Source organism: Buceros rhinoceros, unplaced genomic scaffold, assembly GCF_000710305.1.
Source record: "Buceros rhinoceros silvestris isolate BGI_N320 unplaced genomic scaffold, ASM71030v1 scaffold282, whole genome shotgun sequence".
Classification (NCBI taxonomy): domain Eukaryota; kingdom Metazoa; phylum Chordata; class Aves; order Bucerotiformes; family Bucerotidae; genus Buceros; species Buceros rhinoceros.
This window is the reverse complement of record NW_010399292.1, coordinates 18,408-32,544: the sequence shown is the minus strand read 5'-3', so window position 1 is coordinate 32,544 and position 14,137 is coordinate 18,408. Positions and strand designations below refer to the sequence as shown.

General features: G+C 38.2%; 1 protein-coding gene across 1 annotated transcript in view; it reads right to left on the bottom strand.

Annotated features, from left to right (window-relative positions):
• Window positions 1-1,611, bottom strand: part of LOC104489246 (gamma-aminobutyric acid receptor subunit gamma-3-like) — a gene marked incomplete at its 3' end in the record, with an annotated part of 106,423 nt that extends 104,812 nt beyond the window's left edge. The window contains exon 1 of the mRNA XM_010131388.1: window positions 1,376-1,611. Within this exon, the coding sequence (XP_010129690.1) occupies window positions 1,376-1,611 (236 nt within the window). The remainder of the gene's footprint in view (window positions 1-1,375) is intronic.
• Between the last annotated feature and the right edge of the window lie 12,526 nt (window positions 1,612-14,137).

Here is a 14,137-nt window from a genome sequence, read left to right as displayed (position 1 = left end):
TCAGCAGGAGTGCATTCATACCCAAAAGCAGGCAGGGAAGATGATGGAAATGTGTGGAGCATGGCTGAACCTCGTACACTTTCTCCTGAATACAGAGCACTCATCAAGGCCTGATAGAATCAGGGCATACAGTAGTTACCGCTTCCACGCCTTACCAGTTCCGAGTGCTCACTTCAGTCAGATAAATTGTTTTTGAATTACACAGTGTTATCAAGGAACAATTTTCATTGTAATGGCTCCTTCTATGTAAAAAGGATGCTGACCTGAGTAAGTGAAAAAGGCTTAAAATATCTTTCGCAAACTAAAAATGTTTATTCAAACAATCCACCGGGTCTAGCATTACTTCCTTTTTAGCTGTTATAAAAAAATTTTGCAGTCCATTCAACAAATAGTTTCTTTAGTGGTAGGTATGTAAATCTAACAACTATTAGGTAAATACGTAACTTGCTCTGAAATACTGAAACAGGACTTAACAGAAAAAATAAAAAAAACCCAACCACCCAACCAAGAGGTATTGGAGTTGACATCTTAACAACTGAAACCTTTAGCTAAAGGCTACTGAAATAAGCAAGAGCTCTTCACAATGGAGCAAGCCTAAAAAGAAAAAGGCAATAAAAATATCAGTTGCTTTTCCAGATGTTTAAATCTTTTTTATTGTTTGCCAATGTCTTTCTATTGGATCCCAGCTGCAATTGCAAGTATGATCACTGTATGCTGTTGCACAGAGAGGGCTGAATACGGTCACTGAAGAAAAAGTAGCGTGAAAAGGATGTTTCAGAAACAAGTTTGCAGTATGGAATATGGCTTATGGCAAAACTCCCTTCTGAGCAATTAATCTCTTCCATAACTAAATACATATTTTGATCTCCTAAGGCTTTTTTAATGCAAATATATACTGCATTTCTACTACCATACAGCTGCTCGTATGACAAAGATTAGAAAAGCTTTAAAAGACTTTCCTCCAGCAATTCACTCTTGTGATTAGGTGTAACAGACTATCTTTCAGTGTGAAATATTTGAAGAATCAAGTATTGGCATTAGCAGGAATCTAGAAATACTTTATCCAGTCTTACATCTAACTCTGATCAGAAAGGTTTCTGACAGGTTTTATGGCACTACATGTTCCTGATTTTATTACAAGCACTAAAACGCCAAGCTTCTACAATTCAGACAGACTTATTTCTTATTCTCAAGGTTTCTTTTTCAGAAAGACAAGTCTTTGTGTTTTAAACTCAGCAGCACTTACACCTGAATATTTCATTATTTGTCAAGGATAGTCAGGTAAGCATCAGGAAGAAAACAGCAGAGAACAAAGGTACTGCTGAAAATTATTACTACTATACCAGAGACAGGAGCCGCTTTCACCCCTGCTCACCTGAGAGTGTACAAGATCTTGCCATCATTCCATATGCGGAGGAGCTGGTTGGGAGTGGTGATCCAGTGAGCCTCCGCCGTCTTTGAGTTGCGAAATATCGTGTCCGGGATCCAGATCAAGCCAACCATGTTGCTGTTCAGGGTGAGTATTTTCATGGTGCTGTTGAAGCGAAGACGGCTATCTGTCCACGTCTGGGCAAAAAATATATCAATTTGATATTCCTGCAATGAAAGCATGATACGCAAATTGAAATCAGTTCCACACTTACCGCTACTGTCTGATGTTTGATAAAGTCTATCCGAGTGTAGAGCAGCAGGATACGTTGTTCAGGCCAATGGAGCCTGGTTTTTTATTGCCTGAGGAATTTTTTTCCCCCTTTTCCCCTCCTCTAGCTGCTTTAGAAAAGAGATCAGACGTCTCACTGGCCTTGGTTCTGTGCCATAACAACTTCTGCGCTAGCACATTCTCTTCATTGTCTCTAAAGAGTCACAAGGTACAATTTGCAGAGACTTCTTTGTCATAGGGCAGACTGATAAAAGGTGTGAAAGATGAAAGGGAGCAACACATGTAAGCTGGAGAATGGTAAATTCCCCTGGTTATGGCAATGCCTTCTGGGGAACAGGTTGTGTAAATTCAATAAATTAATTGTTCTGTTATCAATTGTTCAGCCACTATTTTCAGGCCGCACTACAGCAAAATTGAAAAGGCGAGTTCAGGCTTTTTTACAGACACTTCGTGTAGTCCAAATGCTAAGAACTGAGCAGTCACTAGCTTACTGCCTTTCATAGGCTAACAGGTGAATTATAATAATTTAGGTGAATCTCATTCTTTCTTTCACTCCATGTCTACTACTGCATTTCTGTAGGTAAGCAGTCATAGTAGGTGTAACTGCAGAAGTTAAAATGCACACAGGCAAATGGACAAAATTATATAGGTGAAGATACAAACACACTGATTTATGCATTTAATACCCCATGGAAGAAACTGTGTAAAATCCAGCATTTGAATTGTGAAATCCAGCCGCCAGAGACCGGGAAAGGTCACATTTCACTGGCTTATGTTCCACTTTCTCTTTGCAGATGGCCGTACTTGTGAACCCAGTGGAAACAGCCATCTGACCAAGTCATGAAAGACAGTATCTCAGGGCTGGCCACGTCATGATAGGGATGATATCTTCTGATGTGACACAAAGTGTGTGATCTACAATATAGGGTAATACAGGGGCTGGGGATAATCCAGAGGAAATACTCTCCTTAGGTGCCCTGGTAGATGCACTCTTCGTACATCTGAACAAAAGGGAATTAAGGCTGTGTGGAAAGTCTGGCATGTCTTTGCCTTTGACCACTCTGAACTTTCTGTGATTGCATTTTTGTTTGTCTGTTCCTAAGTTATAAAACAGAAGGTGCAAAAAGAAATGCTATTCTACAAACACTGTTGTATATTGTTTAATTAATAGATAGTTAGAAGAGTTGGAGTCTGAACTAAGGACAGCATTTCTGCAAAGAGCCGTCTGGTTTTCCTGCGATTTTTACTGCATTTTTGTCAAGCCATCCTTCCAAAGCTGATGTTACAACACTAGGAAACCTGATTCACTGACACTGTGATCCTAGTCCAAAACACACTTTGGGACTCTCATCTCTAGATGGCAAATAATCAACAGATGTGTAGGTGGTGCTAGCATGTATACAAATACTGGGTAATAGATCACCTTAGGAATTAAAGCCTAGCTACCAAGGGCATTAAGGACCATTTTGTTTCACAGCCTATCTCATTGCCCTTTTTCATTGTATAAGTCGCTTTATTTTCTCAGGTAAACTGGTAGATTTGTATCTGAAGATACTTTTATCTCAATGAACACAAAGTTGTACATTTCCACGTAATTAAGGGAAGCAATGTAATGTACACAGTGTACCTTTACTATTCAGAAAGGACACCCCTAATTCACCAGGCTTGAGAAGGTACAGTGTTGATCTTGTTTCTTTACAACCAGCTTTGTAAAATTTTAGTCCTTGCAAGTCCTGTGACAAGAGTTTGGCGCATTACGCTTCTACAGAGAGGAATATGTGAGACATGTCTACGGTTTCTCCAAATGCTGAGTTAGTAGAGTTGCTTTCTTTAGCTCACATGTGAGAATCAATATTTATAGAATCAAAGACCATATGTACACAGCTGGCTAATGACAGTGCTGTCTTTTTACAGGACAAGTTTTTGCATGATATTCATATTTGGGGTTATTTTATATGAATGCTTTATTTTGACTAAATTTAGGAGTAGCCATAGTTCATTTCTAGTGTACCACATATATTTGATGATATTTAGGATTTTAGGATTTGGGATATTTCAGATTTCTACCCTGTAAAAGGAAAGAAAGACCTTGAGCTCCATAATACAGTGTCCTGAGAAGGTACTGAAGATAGATCTAAGCAAAGAGGGCACCAGAAGTATTACAAATGTATCATTGTGACTTGCATCCAGGTAAACTACTCTGTCTGAGAAAAGGATTACACTAGCCTAGACGCAGACCCACCATTGTTTAACTCTCATTTTTCATCATCTCCTTTACTTATTATTGCAACTAGGACATGTTAGCAATGATCATTATTCAAAATATCTCTGCAATGAGACACTGTACCTCCATTCACCTTAATAAAAACATTTCAACTCAGATTAAATGGTTCACAGATCTTCTGAGTTATTTGGTACTTTCTAAAAAAAAAAAAAGGCATTTTCTTTGTGTAAACTGAAGTCATAAAAAGCAAAAGTATATTTTTAAAAGTCAAAGTTGTTTGATACTAGTTGCATTGACTTTTTAGCACTTTACCACTATTTTTTTTATTTAAAGTATTTTCAATGTTCAGTCAGAATGTTCCAAATACAAAACAGTATTTTCCCAGTAAAAACAAATGCACATTTCCATTTACTATCAGAACCAGAATTTCACCCTTTTTATTTCTTCATCAATCTTTTTTAGAAATGAATGTTAGATCAGTGTAGTTTTTACACTAATCTTCGAAAATGCTTCAGTCTTCAACTAAAAAGATAATGGGGTATGATATTTAGGTATTCACTCTATGAGGAAGTGACAGAGGTCACGTTCAAAACTGGCAGACCTTCACTTCTAATGGAGATAAGCCTGTGCACACTTCAGGAAAATTACCTTTATCTTCACTGACAACAGATACTCTGTTCCCAGTGAAGACAACAGCCTCCATATACTGCTCTGCAGAAAGCTGGTACAGTGATCTCCAACACACAGCATCCAAGAAGAAACTGCCAGAAGAAAGGTTTCTATGTTGGTCTCATGTACAGGTCAATATAATATAAGAAAGGAATGTTTTTCACTTGCTAGGTAATACCTGCCATTTTAGATCCTAACGAAATGCAATGGTTGCATTTAGAGAGTTGAGGCAGGATATCAAGTTTCAATGAAATGATGACACATTGAAGCAATGTCCTACAACTCTAATAATATTCTTTATGTTCTGCTCTATTACTGCACCAGAAGTGTTGTTAATATCCTTCTGAGTTTTTCTTTTCCTCCTTATTTTTTGGCAGTAACCATGGACTATTATAATGAACACAGGGAGAAATAAAAACCAGCAAAATTTTCATTAAGACTTCTTCCCAGTGGTGAAATGGTGAAACTATGTTCTCCATGAAATGATGTCATGGGAAACATTTTGCTGATATCTCAAACATCTCCAGTCAGCTGGGGGTTGTGACGTTTTCCATCTATGAGCAACAGGATGCCTTGCACTTGGGAAAGGAGACCACTCGTTCCTCGCTCGTGCCTCAAACCTTGAGAAACTGGATGTCTGTGGTCATCTGCCTTTGTCTCAAACCTTGAGAAATGAGATTGTGGCAATCTGCCTTGGAAACAAGGACTGACAACCACAAAGGCAACCTTGACCATCACACGTTTCTCACGCTTCCTGCTAAGCCTTCTGGGCATCAGAAAACAGCTAGTCCGACTTGCACTGATGTCGATAAGGGAGAACTTCGTCTCGTGGACAGCACTTAAAGTTGCTAACATGCTATTACCGGATTGGACAGCACCATGAAACTACCCGTGTGCTGAAGATATATAAAAGAAGGTAAAAGTAAGCAGCTTTTGCCTTCCCGGGAAGGTCCACCACCCAAGCTACAAAGAACTCGTGACCAATGGGACACCACTGCATCCACGTGGTGGTGACTATCTCTTGCTCTGATATCTTGCTTATTTTCTATTTATTTTTCTATCCTTCTATCTTCCACTCTGTCTTCACACTGTGCCTAGATGCATTAACTGAAGCTACACTTCAGAGCAGTCACACTTTTGAAATTATATTCTCCTTGAGAAAAAGTAAGGGCCAACCCTAAGAGGAAAAATAGGTCTACACGTTAACACGAAGAGAAATTCTAGGGAAATCTTATTTCATTTAGTTCACTACATATTTCTGAAATAATGTTAAATTGTTCTGATGCAAAATTCAGTTATGAACTTAGAGTGATTGATACAAGAATAATTTATTATCAATTTTAATAGATTTCATTATTTTTGGCTTTAAAAGTAAATTAATAAAGTATGTTACATGTTAAATTCCCAACACTTAAAAATTTCATCAGAATTGAGTCTGAGGATTCCACAATCTGTCCAAATTTGATTACACAAGGAAAATGTTGGCATTTTTTTAATGAAGTAAACAATTTTTAGGAAATTGAAAGAGGAAGAATGTGGAACTAGAATATGAGAATATTTCCCAGTCAAAGGCTCCTGACATATACAAGTACTCAGATGAATCTCTAACAACATAACATCAGACCTTTTAAAATTTTTAAATTATCAATAGTTTTTACTGTTTCTGGAAAGACTAGTGCTTTTAATTAAGATTAATTCAGTTTATTTGTATTTGGTTTGATCGTATGAAAATATAAAACCTCATTTCTGACAGCTAATGTGTGCCTCTGAGTGAAGTGTCTTTTTCTTCTCCAATGATGACTAGCTTATGAACAAAGAATTTATCATTAGTTCTTTTTTGCAAATTACCCTTAAATGAATGCTTTATCTTATACATTTCATCATGTAAAAAACCAAGTTGTTCTACCTTCAAGATTTATACTTGCAAGAAACTCTCAGTACAATCCAAAATTAATAAGTAACGTTTTGTCACTGAAAACCTCTCTATCACCTCCAACAAGGTTATCTTTGAAAAAATGGGATTTTAAAATTGGCTCTTGACAATGTTCACTTTGCATCCAAAAGTAACTTCTAAAACCAAGAACCATGGTCCTTTTACCTGTACAGTATTCAAGTAATTGTCTCATGGAGAATAATTATTCCCATTCAAATTTTATAAGCTCCCCTTTAAATCTGAAAAATTTGCTGATAAAAATGACTGAATGAGATGAGGAAGAGTGACTGATTGTTTTTTCTAAATCAAATGACGGTTTAATTAGACAGTATTTTTCAGTTTTGTTGTTACATACAGAGCAATAAGCTAGAGGCGATTTTTCTTTCTTACTTTCTATTGACTTGTTGACAGGGGAACATAACCCAGAGTTAACAACAGTATTAGCTGCATTTAACTTTAGTCAGGGTTCCAACTACTTGATTTTAGCATATTTTTTATCAAACATTCCTAATGTGGTTTCATTAGCGTCTGGAAAATAATCAAGCAAGCAGTGAATTATTCGACCTTCAACTGTGTAAGAATGATTAATGGTTGAAAACACCTTGAGAGTGCCATTGTTGGAAGAATCTGTAGTCACAGAGAAAAATACATGCTTATCAACCTAGTCTTTCATTGTTTTCTCAGTAAAAAGAGGAGATGACATGTTGTTGGCGACATATGAAGCTTTTCTTCTACCATGGTGTATCATTTTAGCTGTGGGTTAACCCTGGAAAATACAATTTAATTGGCTGTCACAGTCTTTTGCTGCAGTCTTCTCATTTTCTTCATTTTCACAATTCCTCACAACAACAGTAACAACAACATGAAGAGTCTTGTCCTTAGAAAAAAAATGCAAGAATTCCTTGCATGATACTTTCCAGGTTCTTACTATTGTCTACCAATATCGTCTACCAATATTGTCTACCAATATTGTCTACCAATCAACACACCATCACTTCAAGACTCCATTTTCCTGTACTATAGGAAGCCTTTGTGCAACTATTGCCATCTTTTCTGATCTATTCAGAACATTTTATCTAACTCTTCCAAAATGTTAATTATTTTCATTGTAGAGCCTTTATCTTGATTGCTGATGGAGTAAGACTGTTTTTCATTAAAGCTGTTGCTGGGATTTGTATGAGGCTTGTTCTTGATCAACTAAAAATACCTGAATAATTAGAGTCCAGTTTAGATTATGATCATTCTATGCCCTTTGCACTCCTTGTATATCACACCAACACAGAACACTGTTCCCATGTGCCTGAAATTAGTCTAATAAACCATGTAAGGGATAAATTCTCCTTTAGTTACTAAAAGGCTTGACTTCACCAATGTGGGTAATCCTATTTGTAAGTCTTACACTGTTCTGGAAGATAACTTCCCTTTTATATTTCAGTCCAAATCATTCATTATGAAGCATGCTTTAAAAAAGTCAGTAACAGTAGAACCCTTTAACATGCAAACTGCATCACTGAAATGTTAAGCATTATGGTTTTAGACTGGGACGGAGCTGTTCAGGGAAACAGGAGAGAAATGGGAGCAAAACCTCTGAAGGGAGGAACCTCCTTCTTTCTGCATTTAGCCATAGACCACAGGTGAACACATCCAGAAATGTGTTTTCTTCATGCCCTTGCCGTGCTTGGATTTAAAGTACAAAAAGCCTTTGAGATACTCTGTTTTAATAGTAAATGTTCCAAACATTAAAGCGACACTGTGTTTTATTCAGTCTACAATTTGGTGCACTTGGATATTAAGAGAGGATAATATTTTCAGAGTTTGAAGTTCATTTTCAACAAAATAATATTTTTTCCAGCCCAGCTTACCACTGAAAGGAAAGTTTAATCAAAAACTGAATTGCCAAAGATTACCTTGCAAGGGGCTTCCTGATCAATTTAGCTGCCCCTTTAGTAGTGTGACAAATAAGTGAAAGATTTGCTCCCTGCTATATGGGAGGAGTGGTTTCCTTTTCCTGAACCAAAGTGTTCACACTCCAGATATCAAAACATAAAGAGTAATTGTGGTAAGCACAGCCCACAATTAGCTTCCCTGATTCATCATATCTTAGCCTGGATAAGTGGGCTAGAGAAAGGAGAAAATCATCCTTTGTCCAGTGGGATATCTTCTAAACAGGCTTTTGACTAGTTGAAGAGGTACAGGCCATGGTCATGGCTAGTTTTGATCATGATGGAAATTAAGTACTCCCACAACAACTGCTGCATGATGTGTGCTGATTGTTCCCCAGACTGCATACTGTGTAGATTACAGAAAGGCAGTTCCAGGAGAGCCCTGGAAGTCTTAAAATGTTACCTCAGCATTACTCCTCAACAAACACTGGTTGGTTGTGCAACTGGTACTTTTTGTGTGTAACTTGCATTCTAGTTTCAAAAAAACCTCAGATACTCTGTGGGAAGGAACAGGAAGTAGTAAAATGATCTACCATTTTCCAGCAAAGCTATTTTGAATCCTACACATTCTAATTTTGTGGAAATGCAGAAAGTAAATGAAGTCTGCTGGCGAAAACCTGGTAAAATAAAGGGTGTATTTCATATGCAGTGTATATTTGAAACTCTGGTGGTATCATCAGGACCAACACAAGCCTTCTGTGTTGACAATAATTCTTGCACACATGTCCTGAAAGTTTGCCTTGCTCTCAGCACTGCTTGGGATGAGCAGAGTAGCACCATTAGGGTGCCTGTAACTTTCCCCGAAGTATCTCTGTCAGCCTGGAGCTTCATGTGTTCAGAGGCTGCTCAGGGGGCATATGGAGGTGGATTTACTTCACACTATGTACAACAGTGGGTTTGGGGGTCTATGCGATGGCATATTGCAGCTCACTTTCCCATTATCCAGCAGCCTCTTTTGTTCACACTCTCCTTACTCGTGCTCCCTCTTCAGCTCCTACCCTTATTTCTAATAGACTCTGAGAGGTGGAAGAGCTCAGTAAACACTTCACCACTTCTGAGCTTTTTTCTTTTCTTAATCCAAATTTATCTTTCCCAGCAGCATTTAGGCTGTACCTTCAAGAGACCCCCAAAATAAATATATCATCCAAAACACAGAAAGATTAAGTTTATGCTGGTAAAATATGTAACTTTCAAACTGTTTTATGTCTAGAAATATTTTGAATAACTTGATCTTTTGTGAGAATTTGGTTTGATACCTTCATAAATTTACAGACATGATGGTTACATGCAGAAAATACAATGAAAGAAGCAAAGCCAACATTGAGATTGTCACCAGAGGTATAATGGTTATTCAGGTTAACACTAGGGAAATATTTCAGCAAGCAGTCACAATTGTCTCATAGTTGAATGCTTTGATTGGGGAAAAAAAAAAAAAAGCTTTTCTCATCGCTGCCTCAGCAGGAGTCTCAGAGCAAGGAAGATGGAAGAACTCTTTCTTCACTGTAGCGTTACCCTCTGGCTGCTTGGGAGATTATTTCACAGATTTCTTGCTATTATAAAGAGTGAAAGACAGCTAACCCCACATAAAAACAAAACGTGCAATTATCATGTATCTTTTCCTTTCCCTGAGAAAACGCTTATCTGTCTCCTTGTGCCTACTTTGACTCCCTGGAGGCTAGCTCCAATCCAATTCCAGATTACTTCTTACACTCAGTTAAAGGAAAGGATGGAGATGTTAATTTTGGTCCATCCCCTGAGATCCCTTCATGCCTTCTCCTCACTCTGCGCTGATGGATTGTCTCTTCTGGTTTGATCAACCATTCCATAATCAGAAACACAGCATGACATTTTAGAAAACCAGCTATTTTCTTTCCATCCCTTTTGGTGGAACACTCTTCATTGTTGCCAAATATCACTGCTTCCCATTTCTTTTTGGACTCTTCTGTTGGCTTCTATTTCTCTTAGAGCATTCCCAAAGACATCCCGAGTGCTGTGATTGCCCCACAACTGTGCTTCCACAGCCTCTTCTCTTGGTGTGTCAAGAGGGCTAGAGTTCATGTCCTGCTTCAGGCAGAGCCTAATGAGAAGCTCTGTCTTTGACAAGCCATAGCTACATGTTCTTAATTTGGGCCACTTTAGGAAAAGGGGTGTCCAAAGCATGCAAGGAAGTCTCAAGGGAAGTAAAGGTGGGCAATACACAGCAGTGGGTAGACTTTTGGCCACTGTTATCTGGTGTGCAATATAATGAGAAATGGTACTCAGGATAGTCGCTCCTTAGGAGATTGCTGCTGGAAGAAACAGTGCTGTCGGGATGGACAGAGAAAGTACAGTGCCCACTCTGACCTGTAATTTAAGGCTTTACTAAGAGAGCAGACAGGCTGGGCTTTATTGAGAGTCAAATTCCAAATGCATAATTGGACGTCGTGAGAAACCAAGGTGGTTAGCTTGTGAGTTTAGTAAGACAAACCAACAAGAATGAACTTAACTCCTGTGAAATAGTAAAGAAATAAAAATGAATAGTCACTGAACAGAAGAAACAAAGAAAGAGAAAATTAAAAGTCTGTGCACATATGTTAATCACTGTACTTAATATAGCAAAGTATGTTATTAAGGTCTCCTAAGAATACTTGATATCTGAAAAAATATAAAACAAATTATGAAGATACTCAGTATTCACATATCACAATAAAAGATGTATCAACTTTATAAGCATAGTTCTTGAGGCATTAGCTTATTCAAAACAGAAGCTAAGCTTCCCTGTTCACGAAAATAAATGCACTCTCAAAGACTGCACACAAAAATACTTTATGCGCATAATTTCTGTATTAATGAGATTGTTTTAATGATGGAGAGAGGGTTTTCTGGCCAAAGAACTGGAAGAACATTTTGAATCATTTTTTATGCCATTGGTAAGCTGGAAAAGCAGAGGTTACCGTGGTGTTTTTATGCATACTGTCACTCTTAGCACGAGAACCGCTGTAAAGCAAGGGGAGACAGAGAAGTGATGAAAAAACAAACACCCATCTCAGGCTAAAGGTTCAGATACAATGAAGGTCTCATGCAGAATCATGAGTGAGAGGAAAGACTATAAGGAGCACTTTGTAAGGAGGAAAGGAGGCAGGTGGCAAAATCAGACAGGTAAAAGTCCTGTACCAAACATTCCCCTCCAGTGTGTTTTTAGGGTATCTCCTGAGGCTACACTTTATCTTAAAATGGGGACACTATATCCAAGTGTCCCCAAAAGTTGCTCTCATCCTTACAACACTACAGTTGGAGAAAAAAAACCAAACAACAACAGACCTCCCCCCCCTCCCCAAACCTCCTTTTCCTTTCTCAGAAGCTGATATATTGAGGGCATTGGTGTCTTCTCCAGGGTTGTGCAGGAAAGCTACAGCTCACCAGAAATTTAAACCCTATTTGTTCAAACCCTCTCCCATTTGAAAGTACTATCAGTGAACATTTTCAAGGGTCAAAATAAACAAATACATACAATTCTGCTTTTGTTATGCTTTTCCTCAAAAGAAGCACAAACTCAGTTATTGCATCCTCACAGCTGAATAAAGGGAGACTACAAACATAGTTCAAGCACTACACATCTAGTCATACGCTTTGCTTCATTGCTAGCTGGCTGACTTACCTTGTTCCTTTCAAGGTAAATCTGCCACAGAGACAGCTAAAAGTAAGAAATGTAGATACACACCAGTTGGTGCCACTCAGTCTTGGGAACAAGTATTGGTCCCTGGACGTCTTTGATTTACCAAAATAGACATACCCAGGTCACTAAGTCTAAATGCATTACAGCACGGATAGGATCCAGAAGGAGAGCTTAAAGTGCTGGGTGACAGAAATCAAGTAAATAGATAAATTGACAGTGAGAGAGGGAGTTATATCTTGTATCCACAGGATGTGAATAGGTGTTACTGTCGTTTAAGAAAACGATGCATGAAAAAGCCAGCTGTGCACAAAGTAGTAGAAAAAGCTCAGTTGTAAAAGCCCTCATTTGCATTTGAGGAAAATGGAAATGTTCAACTGCTCTAAAAATGAAAGCAAGACTGTTTTGCCACACAGGCAGACACACTCTGAAATGAAAGTCTCAGCTGTGCACAAGCCTTTCTTGCTCTTGGCCTCCAGAGGAGCTGGGGCAGCCCTGCGCCCCTCTGCACTGCTATTTCAGGCAAAACAAGACCCCCTTCTTCTTCTGCATTACTAGAAGCATACTTTGAGGGCAGGCTGAGACTCCATATTCGAACTATGTCGTCCCTAAGACTGTGCTGGCTGCCATCATCAGGCTGAGCCTAGCCTTCCCACATTTCCAAGCTAAGGACACTCTGGTTCACAGCTTAGCTCTTCAGAGGGAAATACATCAGGCAAATGTCTTCAGGCTTCACATAGGCTTCACAACACAAACACAGAGATATTTCAATACAGTAAGTATCTGAAGGATTCTCATTGCTTCAGAGTCTTCACCTCTTGGACGTTTTTTACTATTGTTTTGACTCGTTTTTGTGGGTGGTTCCAAGGCAATCCCTGAACTTAAGCTTCTTAGAGCTAGTAAAAATACACATGCATAGTAATGTCCTTGCTTTGGACATGCTTTGGAAAAAGCCATCAGTTTTACATTTAGTCTTTATTCTTTAGAACACAATCATGATCGGTTTTCTTTAGTTTTGGATGCATCGATCAGTATAGCACTGGCAAAGGTCCAGAGCTTGTCCCCTGGGAGACTGTTTTTAATGTGTAGAACTTCAAGGATTTTTCTGACTTGCAGAGTAAATAGTGTTGGCTTGTTATCAAAGAATATAGTATCAGGTAGGACAGTTGTGTCAGTCTGTCTCATTCATCTCTGAAGCATTCCTACATCTATGTATTGTAAGAAGAACAAGATGAAAAGAACCTTGAATGAAGGTTCAGATAAGAAAATTCTTTGGGTTAATATTTGATGACTCATCTCTCCCAGACCGGTAATGCCACTTTAGTTATGAAGGTCACTAAATCCAAACGAGCAAAGCTGCTGCAGGTGGCCATTTTGCAACTCTGATGAGTGTTCTTCTTTATGGATTTAGAGAAAGAGATAAACTGCATTAAGATTGCTCTTCAAGCTCTGATCACCCTAGTGACAGCTGACCTATACTTATGTATTTATCAACTAGGACTGACGGTTGCTTTTTAAAAAATCCATAATTAAAAATTCAGTTGTTCAATAGCTGCTTTCAAGAATTCTCACATTCCTTAGTTCATTTCTTCATGCAGTTATTGCCTCCAGAGCAATTTCAACCATCTTTCTCATGGCTTTCATTCCACATTTTAAGAATAAGAATAATCTGCTTAGAACAATTTGTACTTGGGTCCTTTGTTTTCATTCTTACTGTTATGATAGGAAATTAAAAGGTAAGGATACATACAGGGTTCCATTAGCAAAAGGCACGTCCACTTCTTTCATGTTGATCACAATGGACTAGTTTTTGGTATTGAAACCGCTATAATAACTTTTCCCTTTCACAGACAATTGAAATGCATATTAGGAATTGTTTCATGAAACATTTTTAAAGCAAAACTTCACAGCTGGGTGTTACGAAATATGTTTTAGAGAGTAATAGTGAAACGGAAAATTGCCATAGAAAAGAGACCTCTGTTTTTCTTGTATTGACATACGTTGTTGAGTTACTGCTGAATTTTTCTATCCTGCAACAACAGCACCAAGTCTGAGA